Below are 22725 nucleotides of genomic sequence, written 5' to 3'. Positions count from 1 at the left end.
AAATTATTTTTTTGTCCCCAATTTATTTCACTCTTTTTATTTAATTTCTGAATATTTGTCATTGCTCAATTAGCATTATAATTTTATAATATTTTACAAATTTAAATAAATAAATATATATATGTATATATATTTAAATTTGTAAAATATTATAAAATTATAATGTTAATGTAGCAATGACAAATATTCAGAACATTAAAATAAAAAGAGCGAAATAAATTGGAGACAGAAAAATATGTATTTCATTTTCAATCCCATTTTATGCACTAATTATATCTTATGTTCAATGTGATCATTTACACTAATGTATAAACTTGCATTATTAACTTTATTATTATGAGTCTAGATTTTGAATTATCCCCTAATATTAAGTCTAGATTTTGAATTACGTGCGATTAGACACCTTAATTTTATCTAATTACTACATATTAACTTTATTCCTGCAATGCATGTATTATGTCACAAATTCAAACTTTTCTTTTAAAACAAATATCAAATTAAAAGTTGATGTGATGATTGTTGATATTAGTGGCCATAATTATAATTTCAATTTAATATTTAACATAAGAATAAGAATAAATAGTAGTATGGAAAATCTGGTCAGTCAGTCAAACAGTGTCTCTAAATTTAATTAATTAATTCTCAACTTTACTCCACCAACTCACCCTACCCGCCCAACCCACCCAACAATACCCACCCCCACCCCACATCCGGCCCTAACCTCAAAACAAAAATAGCAACACAACCCACAAACCTCTCTCTGTTGTTTTGTTTGGTTCTTGTTCCTTCTTCATCAATCTACTTTCACCAGCAGCAAATTATTATTAGAACCCTTTAGATCTCCTATTTAGATTCTCCTTTACTGAGTTAAAACCGAGTTATTGTACTCCCGATCCGAGTTCAACTCAGTTTTTGATACTATTATTTTGTCATATTTTTGAAATGTTGGGTTTATTGGGTTCACTATTTTGAATCCCTTTATGAAAATGTCGGCTTCACTTGCTGCATTTGAGCGTCCACGAATTGGTACTTCAAATACGGTAAAGTTTCTTATTTATTATTTTTTTTAAATTTTTTTTTATGTTTTATTTCAATGTTTATGTGTTTTATTGCTGGGATTAGGAGACAATTTGCGGGGTTATTGTGAAGTTACTGATGGCCAAAATTTGGACTTTTTATGAACTGGGTTAGAGTTTTTCTTTTAGCCTAATGGATAAGTTAGAATAGTAAAAGAAAAAAAATTGGTTTTATTTATAATGGCATAATCTAAAAAAAAGGGAGAAAAATGTGGGGTCATTATGAAGTCAATGATGGTCAAAATGGAAAAAAAAATGGAAATTTAATGGAGAGCTTAGAATTGCAAAAAAGAAAAAATGTGTCTATGTAGGTATTGTTTAAAAAATGGATTTTTTGGTGCTGCTAATAGTGAAGAAAATTGTGGAGTATTGTGACGTCAATGGTGGTCAAAATTGAAAAATTGGGAACTTTTGATTTGGGTTAGAGTTTTTTTAGCCCAAATGTCTAAGTTAGAATTGTAAAAGAAGATTTTGCCTCTAGTGGTAAGATTGCAACACTTTGCAACACGTGATGTGTGTATTAAACACACATCATGGGTTTTAAATTTGTCGCAGACAAACACATGATATTTGAGTGGAGAAGGGTAGAGGGAGGCTCTATTATCCACGGATGTTCTAACCTTGCTGCACTAGCTCACACTATTTTTTGATTATCAAAAAATACAGAGAGGAAGATTTTATGTCTATATTGTTATAGTTAAAAAGAAGGATTTTTCCGTTGGTAATATAGAAGAAAGTTGCAGGGTTATTGTGAAGTCAAGAATGGTCAAAATGAAAAAATTTGAGACTTTCTATGAATTGGGTTTAGAGTTCTTTAGCATAATGGATAAGTTAAGAGTTTTCAAAAATAAAATAAAATTGGGTCAGTGTGAAATAGTATGATATTAAAGATTATGTTTTGATGGTGTTATACCAGTTTTAACTAATGGTTAAGATAAAAAATATAAGAGAGGGATTTTTTTTAATGCTCCTTTATTTTTTAGGAGTTTCCTTTAATGTTGTTTTAATCAGATGATAAGATAGATAGGAAGGAATTTCTGGGTCATTTTGAAGTCAATTATAGTAAATACTTATTTGAGAAAATGAGATGTTTTTTGAATTGGATTAGAGTCAATTTTGGATCATTGTGTAGTCAAAGATGGTCAAATGATTTTCATTTAGTAAAATGTATGATTTTCCCCTTTTCTTTTCTAAGTAGTAGGAGTTATATATGTTTTTCCCAAAAACTTAGTTAGAAAAGAGAAGTAAATTTTGGGTTACTATAAAGTCAATTGTAGTCAAACTAATGAAGTTAGGGTATTTTGATTCCTTTTGCAGTTGTTTTACCCAAAAGATAACCTAAAGAAAGATGAAAATTGGGTCAATCATCAGCGTGAAGTCAATTATAGTCGAATGATTTGCATTAAAGAAATTATGATCTCTTGGTTGGAGTTACACTTATTTTACCAAAATTTAAGTTGCAATTTAGTGCAAAATAGGCTCATTCTGAGGTCAATTACTCAGTTACAACCAAATTACGTCTGATGTAGTAAATGTAGGATCTGAAACAGTGATGTGCGCCTAACCCAAATCACGTGTTGTCCCCTTATCGCTAGATCAAAGTCCTTTTGAGAATCAAGAAATCCCGACGGCCAGTGACCTACAATTCGGGACTCGGTGAATAATGACATAGTGGTTGATTCAGGTGGAACAAAAATCACGGGAGATCAAGGTCAAATCCTACTAGAGGAAAAAAGGTTAGGCGATTGCTTGCCATATATCTAAGCCTTGGTGGTAGAGTTATCCTGTATAGCAGGTGGTGCTTGCTGGAGTAGGCGAGATGCAAACAAGTTGGTACGCAGACCATTATTATAAAGAGAAGTAGAAAAAGAAAAAGAATTTCCACCCAAGTAATAATTGAAAAAGAAGGATTTTTTTTGCTGCTAATCAGTTGGCAAAAGCTACTTATATCTCTACGAAAAGTTATAGAGGCTCTATACCATCTGAAATAATAAGAGAAGGTGAGAGATGTATTGGTTATTTGATAAATAGAACATGTACGTCCTTATAGGTGTCAATATCTATTATGTTATTTTGTTCAATGCGTGAAATATCTAAATTTAAGAACTTTTGACCTGACAGTCTAACTAGCACCAGTTACTTCTATTCGTGCTTTACAATTAAAATTCTTGGGCTTCAATTTTTTAACTGGCTAATTTTTTGCAGGTTTTCAAGAGTGGGCCACTGTTTATCTCTTCAAAAGGTCCGTAACGCTTTTCCAGTTTCCTTGATGCCTTTATGTTGATAATTATTATACTGGTCCCTCATGATTTGGCTTATTTGTTATGCACTAGTTGCCTAAAACTCTGTCAACAATCCTTTACTTAATGCTGGCTTTATACTATAATAATTAAGGGCTACACTTTTTTTCCGGTTTATAAGAGTTCAACAATATCTGTTTAAATAAAAAGAGTAATTTTGCCTTTAATCTCAGAAGGCTGGTCCGATATTTGGAGGATTTTAGATTGTGATGGGTCAGTAGGTTCCATTAACATCTTTTTTCTTCTCTTATTGTGAGGAAATTTTAGAGAATAGTCAATGTAGAAAGCTGAGTTAATTTTCCTGGGTAGAGGGTGTGGAGAAATCCAGGATGATGGCAGATTTCCCTGATCTATTTTCATTTGTTATTGATCCCATATTTGTAGAAGACAACTGAAAAATGTTAGTTATGAAGATGGTGAATGTGGGAAAATTTATTGATGAGATTGAAACTACTCAGTGTGCACCACTGTTTAATGACATTTTTGAATGAAATGATGATAAGAAAACTGTCAGTTCCAATTATTTTCATCAGCTTTTCTTCACCTTCGGCAAACCACAATGAATATGTTAAAGAACTACTGTCCAAAGGGTAATAGGAGTTTGAAATACTCGGTGCATTTTTTTTTTTGGATAAGTTCAAATGCTCAATACATTAGGTCAAAACAAAATACAAAATGAAATGCTGGGATTTGCAGTTGCTGCTGGTCCAATCTAAGTGTTATAGAACTTATTTTTGGGCTTGCACTAGCTGGTTGATGCTGAGTTCTGTGCAGTCCAATTTATTAAGCAAACTCTGTGTTTTTACCAATTTGGTTGCTTGACATCTAATTCTCAAAGAATAACTTTCTGCAGGATTAGGTTGGAAGTCATGGAAAAAGCGTTGGTTCATCCTTACACGTACATCTCTGGTCTTTTTCAAGAATGATCCTGTCAGTATAATTTCTCTGAGTGTTCTTTACTTCCAAAGTTGATATTTTTGTTCCACTATTTACTTGGTTTTATATTCTATTTCTAAAGAAAAGAGAGAATCGTAGCTTGAATTCAAGCTGATGATTAAGTTCTAGGAAAAACACCTAGAAGTTACTCTTTCCTCCTCTTTGCTCTTTGAAGTTCAATTCAGATGAGGAACGCAGTGTGCTTTTGAAGTTGCAACACATATTCTTCAAGAATTTGAAATTTCGTTGCTTGGAGCCACACGACAAATAAAAAGCAATAAGTCTGCAACTTCCAATGCGCACTACGTCCCTTGGCTGAATTGAATGCATTTTTTCCCGTTTATCTAGACTGTCAATTGAACCTATGGGGAACAAGAAATCATACTTGAAGGATGCATAAAGCGCTTTCCAACTTAATTAGCTACACAATACATCATATCTTACCTCATGCTGATTAATGTGCAACGTGCTATATTGCTATTATGTGGAAAATGAGCAATGTGATCACTTATCTTTGAATAAAATTGTATTCCTACAAGGAAGCAAATAGGATCACATATCTGTTAAATAAAACTGTATTCCCCATGATATATAGGTTATGCGGAGATAACTTTACTGTTGCTCCGAGACAAGCAAACTTGATACATGTCATATGTATCAAGTATAGGAAAACAACAAACAATAAAAGGAAATAAAGTCAGTTTTGTCACTTACATTGCTTTTTGCATTGCTTTCATTGTAGCTGCTGAGATTCTCAAAGCATCAAGAGTTTCAGTTGTAGCTTTAGCACTTTCTAGTATTATCATCTACACACTAGGAAGACTCCGTTGGATCTGCAAAACTTATTGTTTGGCACCAAATATTTTAAGATAGACCTAGAGAAATAAGCTTTATGTTGACATGGTAGCAGTGTACAAACTCAAATGTAATTGATGGAATATGGATAAACTAAAATGATTTTCTTTTTTCTAGAAAGTAATTATTTCACATGGGTTTTGTCAATACATGGTTTGACATCAGCAATTTCATGTGACAAAACTGATGAGAGAGTAGTATGAGTGCTGTATATTGCATAAGGCAAAACGCAGTGAGAAATTTTTTCGTATTCCTTATCAGTTGTGCCATGCCATTTTATTTTATTTGACACACGACACTATGCAAGTCTTACCTTTCAATTAATTATAACTACTCCTTTACCTTTATCCTCTCCTTTTCTTCTCCAGAATTCTTTGTTTATGTCCAAAATAAGTGTCTTTTTGGACTTACAAATTTGGACCAAAATAAATATCATTTTAATCAAGAAGGCATTATTTTTTTTTCAAATTTATCCTTGCCCTCATAAATAATAAGTACTACTTTGTAAAGTCTTTCCATGCTAATTTACATTTACAAAAAGATTAGTAGAATCTTTTCCCATACGTGTAGATATTGGCTCAATATCCATTTAAGAATAAACCAAGCATCCGAGAGCCTAAGGAAATTCGCATAGTACGGGAAACGATCAAATACGAAAATATAGTGAGATAAAATGAGGAAAGAAACTTACGCTGGATCATTGTTGGAACCATCATCCATATTAGCAAATAAAAAGGTTCTAGTTAAATACTATGAGGAGTAACTTCTTATGGGAGGGAAATGCAGATAGAAAGAAGTTACATTTGGTAAAATAGCAAAAGGTAATAACTGCTAAAAAGGGAGGAGGTATGGGGGTTAGAAACTTGAGAATGCACAATAAGAGTTTACTATATAAATGGTTGTGGAGATACAATGATGGAAAGGAAAGCACTTGGAAAAACTTATAGATGCCAAATATGTGAAGAAGTATACATGGAGGCCTGCAACTGTTCACAGTTCAACAAAAGGCAATATCTGGAGCAATATTAGTAGGCTGTGGAATGAATTTCAACAACACACTAGGCTGAAGCTGGGAAATGGAAGTGAAATCAGATTCTGGACTGAAGTCTAGGTGGGGGATGTGAGGTTAAGTAACAGATTTCCAAGCCTATATAATTGTTCTATTATCAAAGATGGACATGTTGCCGAGTTTTACTCCACAAATGGCTGGCAATTAAATTCCAGAAGAGGTTTTAATGACTGGGAGATGGAAGAAGTGGGACAGATACTCCAATTGTTGAGCACAACAGAGATAGAGCAAAACAAGGAGGATCGATTTGTATGGACAGCAAACAGTGATATGCAATACTATGTTAAAAGCTGTTATAACCTTCTCCAGATTGTCTCCAGAAACAATCTGATTCTTATGATTCTAATTGGCCTTGGAAAATGTTATGAAGAACCAGAGTGCCTACCAAAGTGGCTTGTTTTGGGTGGATTGCCATCAGAGAAGCTTGTCTTACGTAAGATAATCTACAAAAGAGAGGATTTAGTCCAAGTAACAGGTGTTATTTATGTGAAGAAGAGTTGGAAACTGTTAACCATCTGTTTATCCACTGTAAAATTGCTAAACAGTGCTGGGAGCTTTTTTTGAATTTGAGAGGTGTTTCTTGGACTATGGTATCAGACATAAATCCATTACTGTTTAGCTGGAACGGACAAAAGATAATAAGAAGTAAGAAGCAGCTTTGGAGGACCATTCCTTTATGCATCTTCTGGACCATTTGGGAAGAAAGGAACAATGCTTGCTTTGAGAATAGAAGGATTCACATCTCTAGAATTAAAAATAATTGTATGCAAAAATTATTTTTTGGGTGTAAATGACGTTTAGTTGAGAGTGTGGATCAGTATTTAGAGTTTTTGGATTCGTTAGGAAACTTGTAATTGAAGTTCTGCTGCTGCAGGTGTTTGGCTGCTCTTGATGTAACCTTTGTACCATCTTGGTAACTTTATTAATAAAATCTTTACCTTATAAAAAAAAAAGAAGAAGAGGTTCTTGTCATGTTACTTGAACAAGAAGAACTGATTGACCTCATAATAACTTGTGTCATGTTATAATCCTTACATTAGAGGATAAGGTTATTTCAAAAAGAATAACAAATGGACAAAATCAGAAGCAACATTAACTATGAGAAAATGGTAAGAGAATCAAGTATCACATTTCAAGCCTTACTTTTTTCATTGAAGAAGAATGAGGAGGAGGAAAAAGAAAGGAGGATCAAATTTGATAAAAGCAAGCAGTGTCATTGTCTTGATTCGTTGGACTCTAACATTAACAAGTTGCTTATTCACATCAATGAGGAATGTAATTTCAAAAAAAGTTGCTTATTTAGTTCCTTCCATTTTTTTAAAATCTTTTTATTGCATCATCATCATCATCCCTTTTGTTAAGATTTATCTTTAGATTCTTCAAAATTAGCACATACGTCTTCAAATAATGGCATTCCTGAATGAACCGTGTCCTTCTTGCTTAAATGCCTATTCTACATGATCTTGCTTGAAGGGTTCTTTTCGGTTTAGATCTTAAAAATAACTAATCAGAATGCTTTAAGCACAATGAATCCAATGGGAGACCAGGTTTCGAATCTCAGTCGAGGCAGTAAAAGTGATTTCTCCCAATCTACTAAAGTCTTAGCGAGCAGGTTTACTATATTGGTGATGCAATAGAATAGTAGAAGTGCACAAAACCTAGCTCGAACACCACATTTATGGAAAAGAAAGAAAAGAGAAAAGGAAGGATCACATCCGACAATGGGTGAAAGTAACACATGTAAAAAAAGGAGAGAAAAATTCGTTTGAAATTGTTTGACTATGTCATATGTGGGCCTCCTGATACACTAGCTCACAAGTGTGTTAATTTGATGACTAAAGGTACTAAAAAGGGATGAGGTTTCTCAAAATCACGTGGAGGAAAGTTGCATCAGTGAAGCCTTAGTTAAGATTAGGACATAATAAAAGTTAAGGATCCATATATGTAATACTAATTAATCGGAATTAAACTAGTTATATAGTGATAAGTCTGATATTTAGAGAACCCTTAGTTTCCCTTAAAAGGGAAGTTATTTGGTATTGGAATGAAATGGACATGAATAGAGTAAAGTTGATATAGAGAATTCATTTAGCCGACCCCAATTAATATTGAAAAGACTTGGAAGGCTATGTGAACTCTTGGTCTAATCTGCTTTTAAATGGTAATTTGGATGCTTAAAGTCGGGAAATCTCGTTTACTCTTACTGTATGTATTAACTTTTAGCTGTGAAGCTTTTTCTCTTGTTGATTTAATCATCTGAACGCTACTGATTCATTACGCTCCTCATGTAGAGTACACTTCCACAACGAGGAGGTGAAGTGAATCTAACTTTGGGAGGAATTGACTTGAATAATTCAGGGAGGTAATAAATGAATCATGGTCTGTTATTTTTGTATGTTCAGAGTCTATGCCTTGCTCTTACTACAGTTCCTTGCTATTTAGTGTTGTCGTTAGAGAAGATAAAAAGCTTTTGACCGTGCTGTTTCCCGATGGACGTGATGGGCGAGCTTTTACTCTTAAGGTATCTCTCTCTCTCTCTCTCTCTCTCTCTCTCTCTCTCTCTCTCTCTTCTAAACACAAATATCATCCCAGGAACTCTTAATGCATGTTACAAGCAATTTACTAGGAGGAGTTGGGCAGCAAAATAAGTTGAATTTCTGGTTATTCTTTTCTAAAAAGCTTGAACCTCCACGGGTTACTTTACACTGGTCTCTTTGTACTCTAAAACTCTAGGATTATAGAAAACTGAACATGCAACTCAAGGACGTGCTCCAAACTGAAATTATTTTTTTTTTTGTTGAGAAAAGGGTAAGTAACTTATTTTAAATAATTTTGTTTCAGCAAAACAATATAATCAGGCCTATTAGTCTTAGATAAGCCTGATGACTACATATGTATAATGGACTGTTATAGTTAACAGTAGGAACAATTCCAAAATGACTTGAGTTCTAAACACATATCTACTTCCACTTGCAAGTAGTGTACCCCCCCCCCCCCCCCCCCCGAAAAAAAACACCAAGCTCCCATGCCTGCTAAAGTATACTTATTCCTGGATCATAAATTAGTATTTTGAGCCTTGAACTGCAGGCAGAGACATTGGAGGATCTATACGAGTGGAAGACCGCCCTAGAGCATGCTCTTGCACAAGCACCTAGTGCTGTTCTTGTTATGGGACACAATGGCATTTTCCGAAATGACACTGGTGATTCTATTGAAGGGTCTTTCCATCAATGTTAGTAATGTTATCTTCCAAGACTTCCGGTTTACATTGTTAATGCTCCAGATGAGATTTGGCTGCTATGTCCAGTTGAAACTTGCCTTGTTCCCTGTTTGTTGTTAGGGCGTAAAAATCTGACCAGGTTTCTTTTTATTCAGGGAGGGATAAACGTCCTGTTAAATCTTTAGTTGTCGGAAGACCAATTTTGCTCGCCTTAGAAGATATAGATGGAGGCCCATCATTTCTTGAAAAGGCACTGAGGTTTCTTGAGAAGTTTGGTAAGGCAACCCTTTCCCTCCTGAAATATGGGTTGTGCAAGAGTAATGTTGAAATATTGTTTGCTTTAAATTACATGTTTACTTTAGTTGGATAACCTTTTCCGGTTGGTGTAATATCTTCTTTTGTTGGATAAACTTTATGTGTTATTGTGTTTGGAAACGTGGATTAAGGCGTACTTGATGTTGATATTGCTTGGAAATTTTCCATTTTCCAACAACTTATGGCCAGAAAATTTGGAAAATCTAGAAAGCTCAGGCATATTGATTCTAAACACAAGAAGCAAACCCAAACTTGTTCTTTCTTATTTGTGCATACGTATTAGCTATAACGATGTTCTACAAGCTGTTGATTATAATTAGAGGAGTGTTGATATAAACTGTTGATTATATAGTTGTTCCAGTTTCTTTTGTTGATTATTGAAAAGTAGTCTATCGTTCCTAGTTTCTTTTTGGTGTACTCATGAGGTCCCTATTTGTATAGAGGATTGGATCTCTTTTGTTGAGAACCATATTTTGGTGTAGGTTCTCTCTTTTTTTTGGTACACGACTTATATACAGGGTTAGTCCCCACTTGTTAATAAATTATTTACCTTATAAAAAAAATAGCTGTTCTATAAGCTCTGGGTGTTATGTTGATCTTGAGGAAATTGAATGATGGAAATTCTTAGTTTGTGAAGAGCCCCAGTTTCTCTCTTGTTTCTCTTTAATTTCTGATCCTATTTTCCTTTCCTCTGATACTTGTTGCAATATTGAATATCTGCTTAAATCACATATTATGATGTTGACATTGTTGTCTCTCCCTTACGGAGGATGTTGAATGGGTTTAATGATGATCAGGTTATATTTGTAAATTATTTTAATTATAAACTGCCTATTTAGGAACCAAGGTCGAAGGTATATTGCGACAATCTGCAGATGTCGAGGAAGTGGAGCGGAGAGTAAAAGAATATGAACAAGGTACATCTGCTCTAGTGCATGACTGCCATCTGTTGGATGCAGTATTACATTTCAAAAAGGCTTGTCTATCTGTACCATCTAATTTCACTATGTTTCAAGAAATTGAAGTATTGTTTAGGTCTGGAATGCATTTTGGTTATTTATTCCGTGCTATTCTATGTTATCTCTGATTTTTATAGTCTGTACCTTGGTTTAGCAATTTTTTTTTGATACGGTAAGATAGTTTTAATAATGAAGAGGGCTGAAGGTATGCAAAAGTACAGAAGATCCAAACCAGATAACCTCAACAGTTGCTGCAACAAGGTTCGAAAAAATCCAAAGAAATGCTGGATTTTTCAGCATACTGCCCCTACTCCACGAGTAAAAGTTTTGACACGCATCTAGTCTTTACGAAAGATATATGATGTTTTTTCCCCTTCAAAACACCTATTGTTCCTCTCCAACCAAGTACTCCACATAATGCACAGTGGGATGGTCTTCCACGTTGGCTTCAAGCTCATGTCCAACTTCTGATTCTGCCAGAGAGTGAGATGGTCTTTCACATCTTGTGGCATCATCCAACTTACTCCAAATATATTCGGAGGCCAAATTTGCCAAGCGAAGTTGCAACGGAAAAAGTGATGTCTATTGGATTCCAAGGATTCTTCACATAAGAAGCATCTGTTTCCAAGGGAGAATCCCTTCCTTGTAACTCGTCCTAAGTCAAGCAAGCTTCCATTGCAGCTGTCCAACCAAAGCTAGCTGCTTTAGGGGGAGCTTGTGTTTTCCAGGCTGAGCAGAATGTTCACGGCATTACTTCTCCTCCCACTTGCTTTTGCATTGCTCCTCGCAGAAATGCCCTTAATTAAGTGTAGAGTGCCGATTGCATTTGAGTAAAGGTCGATGTAGTGCTTTGCAACAGAACTAGGGTCTCACTAATGGTCCAATCCTGTGTTTTCTAATGCAATGGCCCCATCTATTTGTCCGATCTATCAGTTTTTATAACTGATGATGAAATAATTGCTATTCACACGAACTCGTGTACGACCATTATCTCTTTCTGTTTTCTCCCTACTTTTATTCTCCTTTCGTTTAGTGTCGTGGATGTGGTCTAGCTAATTGTTTTTTGAAAAAGAACATGAAGGAGAATTTGTTTTGGTGGTTTACTATATGTCCTTTTGTCCTGTTAAATATTGGATTCTCCTTCGCGTGCTGATTTCAAATTGATCTCCATAGGAAAAACTGAATTTGTGCCGGAGGAGGATGCTCATGTAATTGGCGACTGCGTCAAGGTATTGGTTAATATTTGATGAACTTCCACTCATTTGCTGCGCCCCCCTAATGTTGTTTCTCATTTTTATATCTTGATGCTCTTTTAATACAATATAATTGGTGCTACATTTATGCAGCATGTGCTTCGTGAGCTGCCATCATCTCCTGTTCCTGCTTCCTGTTGCACCGCTTTGTTAGAAGCTTACAGTAAGTAAATTTCCAATTCCTTTATAAGAGATTTTGTAACCATTTTCTGAGTATTTCTAATTTTCTTGTTACTTGTAGTCACCACGTGGCTCTCTTTCTTGTTATTCCTTGTAGTCTCTTTTATACTTGTGTTTGTTTGCTTTATCCTGCACAGCGTTTAATTATAGAGAAAAAGGTGCTCAAGTTGTGGGCTTAAACTCATGTTCTTTCCTCAAAGCTAACAAAATTTATTACATTATAATTTTTTGTTTAGTTTCACGCTCCCCAAAGTCATGTATAGCACTCACTATGACCAACTCGACAATATAAATGCCACAGAAGCTTGGTCAATGGTCAGAATAGCAGTTTCAAACATGTTCAGGTGTCTCAATGAAAACCTGGAACCCGTGGAGTTTGGGGGGGGGGGGGGAAACAGAATTCCGTGCTAGTGCGGGTGTCTATTTACCTATTTAGCCAAAAAAAACTAAAAGACAAAAGACGAGAATTCTGTCAAATGCCAACCAGAACAGATATGAAAGAAACTTTAAACTATGTGCTTCAGCTTTAGGCAATGATGTCTTGCCATCTTCCACACCTGCCAAGAAAGAAAAGAAAAGCGTTGCGATCTTCCACCTTTTTTTTCCCCGAGTTCATGATATTTTCTTGCTTCCAGCAGTCAAATAATATAAATTATCAACTTTAAGATTTTAGTTAATTATTCTTGGAACTCGGCTAGATTATCAGTTGTGAGTAAATTAGGACATTCATTACATACTTCCCGAGTTGTACCAGTCTATTTATATTTCTTAGTTGAAGTTACTGTAGATCCATGTCTTGGTTGCTTGAGTTTCTCTTCTTTGTGATTACATGGACTACTGGTTTATGATCAGTTAATATTTTCTCTTTAGACTGTTGAAACATAAGCAATTGGTTTTCTAAGTACTAGTTGTTCCACTTTTGGCCATAGAAATCGATCGGAAGGAAGCTCGGGTCAATGCTATGCGCTCTGCCATTCTTGAGACATTTCCTGAACCCAATAGGCGCTTATTACAGAGGTAGATCCATTTTGTATTTGCTGATTAATCTGCGTGTGATTCGGATTGGATCCTTGGGTTTCAGTTTTTCATGGAATCTTTTATGGTGCTGTTGTCTTCTGCTTCTAATTGGTATCACAGCGTCCTGATAGATATACAGAGTCTTAGACAATTGAATTGCAAAATCCGTCTGGATATTAATTATCTGTCAAAAAAAGAAAATCCCTCTGGATACTAGAATCAAGATCCCAGAGAAATGTTTAGCGCTGAGCGGGTTGTCCCAAAGCTTTCAACTACTGTTAGGGGATAAGTTCTAACTGCATGCTGTTGTTCCATTACTCAAAATTCTATAATCTGTATAGGGTTTTGTCTGACGCATTTTGTTTCTCTGGGGCTCAGGTTGACTTTTTCCAAAGCTTGCCACTTTCATTAATTTTCTTTGTCCATATGCTTTTTATTTATTTATTAAGATGCGATATTTCAATATACTTCTGACAAATGTGAGGAAAATAAAAGGGATAGAGACGGACATGCTCTTATAGTCTCAGTTCTACAGTAACTCGAATCATATTTACACAGTAGTTATCCTACACCTTTATTTGAGGAAGATGAACTCTGTATACTAGTGAAAGAAGTACTTTTTGTTTTTCTTTTAGCTTCAAGTGCATGCATCAGTTTACCAACCTAACCTATAATGTTCCTCCTCCTGTAGAATTCTGAAGATGATGCATACAATTTCTTCACATGCATCTGAAAATCGGATGGCTCCATCTGCTGTTGCTGCTTGTATGGCACCATTGCTGTTACGCCCTCTTTTAGCGGGTGAATGCGAGTTGGAAGATGACTTTGACGTTAGTGGAGATAACTCTGCTCAGCTTCTTGCTGCCGCTAATGCAGCAAACAATGCCCAGGCTATCATTACGACACTTCTTGAGGAATATGAGAATATTTTTGATGTAAGTGGCTCCAAAATAACTGACAAAAGTGCTTTCACCGAAAATTAAAACACTGAAGTTGCTTAAGAGTTCATTTCTTTCCTCTTTTGCGGTGCAATTTCTTTATCCTTTCTCCTTATTTATGAGTTTATTTCACCATTCTCCTTTATTTATGGCGTTTATCTTTATCCCATGGGATACCCTTTCATCTCTCTCTGCATTTATCTTTATCCCATGGGATACCCTTTCATCTCTCTCTGCATTTATTTTCTGTCTGTTTGTTCAAGACTTCCTTTTTCTCATGAAAATATTTTCTGTTTATTGACTTGGTCTATCCTACTATCGTACATATTTGTTGAACTAGCTCTGTCCTTTTACAGAATTTACTGTGATGGTTGAGCTTAGCTGTTTGTTGCCTTTGCTTACAGGACGATAATCTTCATAGGTGCTCTATTTCAGCAGATTCTCAATTTGGAAATAGTGGGAGTGAAGACTCGTCAGATGATGAAAATCTGGATATGAAGGACAATGGTTATCATGATGCTGAAAATGAGGTTGACCCAGACACCGACGATGATTGTGAGCGTGTATTGAGTGGAAAATTAAGCGAAAGCAGTGGCTCTGCTGCCAGTGATCTCTATGATTATAAGGTTCTTGTTCTCTCTTCCTCTTTCCTGAGACATGAATAAAGTGTTTCCGTTTTCCACTGCACTTACTGATTTCTTCTTTTCTCTTTCTCCATCTTCTTCATTTATTATTATTTGGAGTTGTATTATTTACTGAATCTGAACTGTTATGACTACCTTTTTTATTTTTCTGAGAGCAATTATTCCATTAATATGATTGTGGATGATATGCATGCAAAAATAAAGAATCTGGAGACAAATATAATTCTGTGAAAAACACACCCACTTATCCTTGATAATCAAATCTCGTAGGTGCTCGAAAAATTCTGTTCCGTTGTTCCTCTCTTTTCAACTCGTACACATAATTGTCAGTGACCACTTCCCATACTTTACTTCTTCTCCTCTTCCTTCTAAATATCTAGCCTGACGTCAAATGTTTGATAGTAGCTGGCATTACCAATTAAATACTAAACATATTTCATACTCTGCTCCAGAATACAGCCTTCCCAATCTCCTGCACATAAAGCACCAATTAGCATGGATTACCTTCCTCTTCCTCAATTGTTTGACAGTAGCTGACATCAAATGTTTGACAACATATTCCAAACTGTGTTTCACAAATGCATCCTTCCAGTCTCTTCCGCATAGAGCACTAAGTGGCATGGAGTACCGTCCTCATTCTCAAATCCTCGGCTATGAGTGTGGCTTCTCTCGTTGCTATCCAAGCTAAAAGTAGACATTTATAGGTGCTCTAGGACCAAATCTAAGAGTAGGCAAGAGGTATCTCCCTACTCAGTAAATTGTGATAAAATGATTTAACTATGAATAGTCTTATTAGGATAATTTGTGTTGGAATATGTGCAGTACATGATTTGTTTATATTTGTTATAGTCAAACCAACATAATAAATGAAGAAGTTTGGTGCATATATGTCTGCCAACTATTTAAAAATTAGCTACTACTGCATTTATTGCAGTCAATTCGTCCTACGGCTCTTTCTGTACGAGGATATAATTACTCTGGTTTGTGTCAGCCTGAATTCTGCTAATTTCTTATATGGACCGTTGGCAACTAGAATTTCCTGCCCTTGGTGTATTAGATTTCTGCAGATATTTATTTAGGGTGTGCATTAATTTGATATGCAGGGTTTCGGCGGTGATGATTCAGATGTTGGATCGCCTAGGGATAGTCGTGTACAAGGAGTGACGTTAAAACCAACTGTAGATACTCAGCCCCTTGCAGGTTCTAATGTTCCATTCAGCGAACAGCTGGAAAGATGTGGAAATGAGGTTGATGTTCCTTGTGAATTAGCTAGTAGTGAGTCTCAGCGGTCTATGGGTGAAATACTCTCATCTAAGGATCCTGGGCCACCTCATGGTGTCTCCGGACCTGATTCACATGCAGACAAGACTAGCAGCAAGCTAACTCCTTCTAACCTGAATGTCAAAAGATCAACCTTTTGGGGGAGAAGCAGTGTGAGTTTTGACTTTTGTCGACTGATTTCACTTGAACTATTTAGTTTTTGTTGCTTAAACACCTTTTCAGTTGTAGTTAGTTGCGTAGTTTCTTTTCTTAAACACATGGAGCTTTTTTTTCCCGATCACGTGTTTAGTTTAACTTATGTGGGCATTAATCTGCAAATCTGTGGGGTTTCTCTAGTGTCTACAACAATTGAATTTTGAAACTTTTGTATTTTTGAGAATTATCTGTGTTACCTTTTGCATACATAGATCTTGCAATTAGGAAACTTCTTAGGCTTGAAACATCAGGCTTAGTCATTGCATGCTGTACCTGTGGAGACCACAGCTAAATGATATTGCTGATTGGGATAAGATAATCATATTAATAGAACTTTAAATATGTCGGACAAAAACAACAATTCGCTCTATTTTCCTTAAATATGTAATCAAGCTTGGGAGAACTATTGATCAGTAGCATGAAAGCTTAGTTAGCTTACTTTGCTAGAAAGTATACAACAAAAGAAAGGGTTGTGTCTGTTACCCTTATGATGACAGCCGACATTGGGAATCTGATCTTTTGTTTGTTTTCTTTTGCACAGGCCAGAAAAACGCCATCAACGGAATCAATTGATTCCTCTGGAGAGGAAGAGTACGGCTTCTTCTATTATTCACTCTCTTCCCCCCCCCCCCACTCCCACTCACTCCCTCCCTCCCCCTCTCTCTCTATCTCCCGTGGGGTCTAGAGAAACTTGTTCCATCTAATTGAGTGTTAATACGAGAACTTCCTTTTTAACAACAACAACAAACCCAGTGTAATCCCATAAGTGGGGAATATGACAACTTCCTTTTACTTAAATTAGATAATTGAAGATTGATGATTAACAGATCTCTCTGTGGCATCAATTTGGATATTTACTTCCTTATTGTTTTTTGTTTTGGGTGTTAGGATTGTTCTGTACAAACTTGTGCTCTCGTGAAGTGTCCAAATATTCGTCATTAATGTTCTATGACAAACTTGTTCTTTGTTTTGGATGTGATGTCCTTATATGTGTGTGCGCCTCTCTATATTTGTATGATTCACATTTTTCTGGATTCAGATCATACATTCAATACTGAAAGATAAAATGCTTTATCACTTTCAGATTCTATTACATTAATGAGTTAGTTTAAATCTTTTGTCATTCCATTATTATTCAATGTCCATTCCATTATAGTTGTACTATACCAGCCATCTATTTCATATTTTGTATTTCGTATTCTGTATTTCATATTTTATATCTCTTATATATTGTTGTTATTTTTATTACGCATTTTTATGGTACTAATATATCATCTCCTATTGCTTTTTTGAGCCGAGGGTCTCCTGGAAACAGTCTCTCTACCCTTCGGGGTAGAGGTAAGGTCTGCGTACATATTACCCTCCCCAGACCCCACTTGTGGGATTATACTGGGTCGTTGTTGTTGTTGTTGTTGTTGTCCTTTCTAATGTGGGCCATGATGACTTGTCGATAGGCTCGCTATACAGAGACTTGAGATTACCAAAAATGACTTGCGCCATAGGATTGCGAAGGAAGTAAGTTACATCAGTAGGCCTTGACCTCTTAATTCATCTTATCATTCCTTTTTTCTGAGACCATTTACCTTAAACTTTTGCTAGGCAAGAGGAAATGCAATTCTGCAGGCGAGCTTGGAGAGACGGAAGCAAGCCTTGCATGAGCGCCGCTTGGCTCTTGAGCAAGATGTATGATTTATTTCCCGTGTAATAAATTCCTAGAAAGCCTACAAATAATTGTGTATTTTCAAGCTAACTTCTTCCTTTTTCCAGGAGGGTCTCTGTTTAAATATGTAGTGGCTGCACTAGATTTACATACATATATACTACTACAAAACCATACACTTGGCGACCTCTTTCTTTTTTGTCATTTATACCCTTTTTTGGGGGTGATTATTTAACCTTTCCCATACAATTTCATTCCTTTCTATTTGATCTAACTTTTCTTAGTCATTTGGTCACTATAGAAAATATAGCTGGTTTCTCGTTGATAAAATTTCTACTTCTCCTTCTATGTGTTCATTCTAATTTAGGATGTGCTGTGCACTTGTAGTTGATGAAACTCTTTGTTCCACAAGCTTCTATGCATCTTCGAATGTGTGAGATACTGTGTGATTTTGTTGAAGGTTGCAAGACTACAAGAACAGCTACAAGCTGAGAGGGATCTAAGAGCTGCACTGGAAGTTGGTTTGAGCATGTCTTCCGGACAATTGTCGGGCTCTCGTGCTATGGATTCCAAGGTTTGTATTGATGATTCGGTAGTTTTATATTGTTCCTGTTTTGGTTGATTTTGTTATGTTTCTGAAAGGACTTGTACTTTCTTAAAGACTAGGGCTGAGCTCGAAGAGATAGCCCTGGCAGAAGCAGATGTGGCTAGATTAAAGCAGAAAGTTGCTGAGTTGCATCATCAACTTAATCAGCAACGGCAGCATCACTATGGCTCACTATCTGATGCTTGTGATCGACTTCAACATGGGCAAAACCATAATTCTCAACTGTAAGTTTTGGAATAGTCTTGAATGTTTTCAGGCCCCTTGCTTCAATTTCATGTACTTCTTGGTTGCATGCAGCCATTAACAATGTACTCCCTCCGTCATTCTATGTGGCACTCTTTTCTTTTTAGTCAGTCCCAAATCTTTCCTTATTTAGAAAAAAATTATTTTTAGAATTTCTACTTTAGCCTTAATGACTTGATTTATGGCCACACAAATATCTATGGTTTGTTTTAGACCACAAGTTTCAAAAGTCTATTTTTTCCCTAAACTCCGTGCCTAGTCTCACACTACCACATAAATTGGGATGGAGGGAATACTTATTATTTATGAAGATTTCTTCAATGGATTTCCAACTTTTCATCATGTGCATTTCAGTTTGATTAAACATTTAAATGATGATCTAAGCTATTAAAACGAACGAAAAAAAAATTTTGTCCATGTATTTTTGTTCCAAGCAAGGAATAACTTAACACCACTGCAAGTGCTAGTGATAGTGCCTTTTTTCTCATGTACTATAGCAGAAGATGGTGGAGAAAACGGCAAAAGAAGGAATAATTTGGTCTATTTTTAGGAAAAGAGGATCGATGTGTCTTAATTAGTGAAAATGTGTGATTTTGTTGTGGATCAAGGAATAACCTCATGTTAATTACAGTGACGGCTTGAGCAAGTTTTAAGCTAGTGAAGCATTATGGTTTAATGTACTCTGTGTCATTTTATTGCACTGTCTGTTCCCTTTTCTGTTACACTATTTAACTGAGCACAGTCTTATATGTTAATCTTTTCATATAAGTAATGATGTCAGAAAATAATTATATAGTACTTGAAAGATTTGCTTGGAAGAGAAAATACAACATCAAAGTTTAAATTTTAATTGTTAAATGAATCTAATGTTCTGAAATTTGTATGAGATAATATTATGACTAGATAGGATCAAATACGTTAGAAATCCCAAAATGGAAACAAGTGTCTTGCAAATTGGGATAGATAAGTAATAATCCGGCTGAGAAGTGATTGTTCTTTGACTTGTAGCTGCAAATGTAGATAAGTTTTAGCTGGGGTGGAGGGAGGAACAATTTATTCAGCTGTGGAAGTTGGGTTTCTTTTGGTGTCCAACAACTAAGCCATTATTAGGCATTACGGAAATAAAAACAGGCAATAGTTTTCTTCTGAGATGGAACAGTTGGATATGTGCCTATTATTTAAGCTTGGATATTTAGCATCTGGTTGTGGGTACTGCCTCCATGTTACAACACCGCAACACATTGTTTTTTCCCTCGTCATAGAAATTTAGAAAGTGTTCAGCATGAGATGTTGGAATTACATTTCATCTTTGGGCATGCATATTTGAAAGAATTGGGGGGAGATTGAAGTGAAATCATCTTTCATCTAACACGTTGTTGATAAATTTTTCCTTATGAAGTGTGTTTTTATCTGCAGGAAGTATTTTCAGCAAGATTTTGACGCAACACTTGCTTTCTGTAATCATGAAAGAAGACAAAGAAGTGAGGTGATTTTTATCATTTGTAGTTTAATAAGCATAGTGATGGGTATACACATTTTATTACACAATATTGGCTCATACATAGAGGTTAACTTGCAGCATCATATCTGTGTCTCGACCTGGATCTCAGAATTCTTAATCACGCTGTAATTGGCGTTACATCTTCTTATCTGTGCTCTTAAGCTATATATCTTGCTTCTTCCTGTAATTTTGTATGATAAGCACTCTGTAGTTGGCTTCTTACTTCTGCTACTCCCTAACTTGTCCCTCCCTCTTGCTTCTTTTTTGCTTAATCTCATATCTTCATTGTTTTAAGGATTTTGAGTTGGAGACACTGCTTTTTTTGTCTATAAGGGAGCAAATTTTAAACCCCTGCCCCGTATATTTTATGAGTGCTTTACTTTTAGTGCTACATGAGCTATAATTTGAGAACGTACAGCTAGTAACCATGGGATTCGCTGAAAAACCATGGAAGATCAATCTTTACATAAATATATACTTCGATTCACTCAAAAGCTCTTTCGACCTTTACCGCTATTGCATCAGTTCCTCTTCTTTTCGTACCTGAAGATGTGAATGTCAACTCTCTTCCCATTTGTGCAGATATCCACCTACAAGCTGTGAGAAATTACTCTCTTGTAATTGGTGGAATAACTTCTTACTTTGTTCCATGCTATAGTTTTATAGCTTGTTAGATCCATGCACATGTCTTATGCCGAGATTAGACTTAGGAGCTGAAACAATGATAGCCTCGTATATTCTGTGGGTGTGAGGTTTATATATTGAAGTTCATCACCTAATGACAGATATTCAGGCGTATTTATTATCTCTAGTAACCACTAGAATCTGCAGGAAACTTAAAAGGTTTTTAAGCATTTAAACTAATGCTGTTAGAGCTGAACTGTTGGGCCAAAAAAGCCTCTTTTTTTTTCCTTTTGTCAATGAAAATTATTTGTAAAAAGGATAGATGCATATCTTCTTGAAATTCTGACCTCAAGGTAGTAAATCACTATTTTCATCCAATATTCTTCAGTTGTGTATAAATTTTCATAAATGCTAAAACTTCTGAAATTAATGCAGGAATTTCTGGGTGCAGATATGAGGAATGTTAAAGGACAAGTACTGAAATCTGGCCCCAGCAGTAGACAACCTGCTCGAAAGCTATTTCTTGATACAACCTTAAGTGATTCCAAGAGTACTGAGGCTTCAACTAGTTTATCCTTGGATGAACTCGGTGCCATTGATTCTCCTTCCGTGCATTCTACTTCAAGGACCGCTGAGGTAACATAAATAAAAGCTTCTGCTGTTTCTCGTTCTCAACAGCTCATGAGCAAGCGGTCACACTATAGGCTACAATGCAAACTCATGCACACTTGGATGACTCCAACGCTATAGAAATGATATAACATAATTTGGCAGGATTCCTTATATAGGAATTCAGCCAGCATGGTTTTCTCTTATCACTTTTTGATTTAGCAACATCAGGCTTGTTGTTTAGTAACTTTGTTAGATCATCCTTAACTAGAGGTCTCGAATTCGAGCTCTAAGAATGGAGTCGTCTTTGAGAGAGCACTAAAACCTCCTATAGTGGGTTTTCTATGGCATGAATCTGGATTTAGTCGAACTTGTGTTAGATCTAGCTTCAATACATTGATCTATATGATGATTGTGCAGATACGATTATTTTGAACTTCACTGTTATGTTGTGATGATCTTTGACGATGAATTTAGCAGGCGATGGATTATAGCCAACATCCCTCAGCTGCATCTTCCACTTTGGTAGAATTAACAACGCGTCTGGACTTCTTCAAAGAAAGACGGTCACAGCTCATGGAGCAACTCCATAACCTCGACTTAAACTATGGATCAACATCTCAAGACTTTATGTACAAACCTTCATCTCCGTCATGGAACTGACTAAAATTTTTGTACGAGGCACGTGAAGGGAAGCAGCCGATATCTCAGCATTTGTACATCCTCTGTATCATAGCATATAACTCTCTCATGTACTTTATGTACTACCAGATGTACCCTTTTGTTTCTTCCACTTCTTTTCTGGTTTTAGTTATATCATTCATTCTGAATTACACCGAAAAAATAAATAAATACTTTTTGCTGTATAATAGTAGGACATGTGTCTTACCGAATGGAATTTGAAAAGCTCGGGCGACATGCTTCGAATCGACTAAAATTTTGTGGGCCCACAAGGTAGATGGCGTGGGCTATAATGGATACAGTGAAATCAATCTTTTTTTCACACTCCCTCTCACTGGCCTGAAACATATACAAATCATGAATTCTTCAGAGCGGGCAGGCAGGCCGGGGGTATGGGGACCGTCGAAGCCATGGATAGAGACTTAGCCCCTGCTTTATTTAAACAGCAAAGATAAGGTTTAAGACCGTCTCTTCTTTTCCACATCCTCATTCCTCCTTTCCGAATACTTAAGCTTCTAGTGCTGCAGAACCAGCTTTCCCAATCAATCAATTAAAATTAATG

At 35.8% G+C, this 22725-nt stretch overlaps 1 protein-coding gene across 11 annotated transcripts; it reads left to right on the top strand.

The window, feature by feature from the left end:
* Positions 1 to 718: 718 nt before the first annotated feature.
* On the top strand, positions 719 to 22348 carry LOC107813169 (rho GTPase-activating protein 7-like). Of its 11 annotated transcripts, none has more exons than XM_075237374.1 (23): positions 755 to 1040; positions 2672 to 2812; positions 3282 to 3318; positions 4230 to 4306; positions 8528 to 8598; positions 8679 to 8757; positions 9324 to 9468; positions 9612 to 9731; positions 10611 to 10688; positions 11904 to 11959; positions 12077 to 12146; positions 13093 to 13180; positions 13872 to 14115; positions 14523 to 14744; positions 15866 to 16195; positions 16780 to 16829; positions 17693 to 17753; positions 17838 to 17921; positions 18359 to 18472; positions 18560 to 18729; positions 20165 to 20234; positions 21309 to 21509; positions 21963 to 22348. In XM_075237374.1, exons 7-23 carry the CDS (start codon positions 9405 to 9407, stop codon positions 22143 to 22145), a joined length of 2205 nt encoding a protein of 734 aa, XP_075093475.1. In that variant the 5' UTR covers positions 755 to 1040; positions 2672 to 2812; positions 3282 to 3318; positions 4230 to 4306; positions 8528 to 8598; positions 8679 to 8757; positions 9324 to 9404; the 3' UTR covers positions 22146 to 22348. The 11 variants fall into 11 exon arrangements, 8 of the variants coding, with proteins under 8 accessions (XP_075093471.1, XP_075093470.1, XP_075093469.1 ...); XM_075237371.1 differs by having other exon boundaries at positions 21960 to 22348; XR_012702355.1 differs by lacking the exon at positions 2672 to 2812 and having other exon boundaries at positions 719 to 1040; positions 20165 to 20229.
* The last annotated feature ends 377 nt before the right edge of the window (positions 22349 to 22725 follow it).

Source organism: Nicotiana tabacum, chromosome 18 (genome assembly GCF_000715075.1).
Source record: "Nicotiana tabacum cultivar K326 chromosome 18, ASM71507v2, whole genome shotgun sequence".
NCBI classification, from domain to species: Eukaryota; Viridiplantae; Streptophyta; class Magnoliopsida; order Solanales; family Solanaceae; genus Nicotiana; species Nicotiana tabacum.
This window is presented reverse-complemented; position numbering and strand designations above follow the sequence as displayed.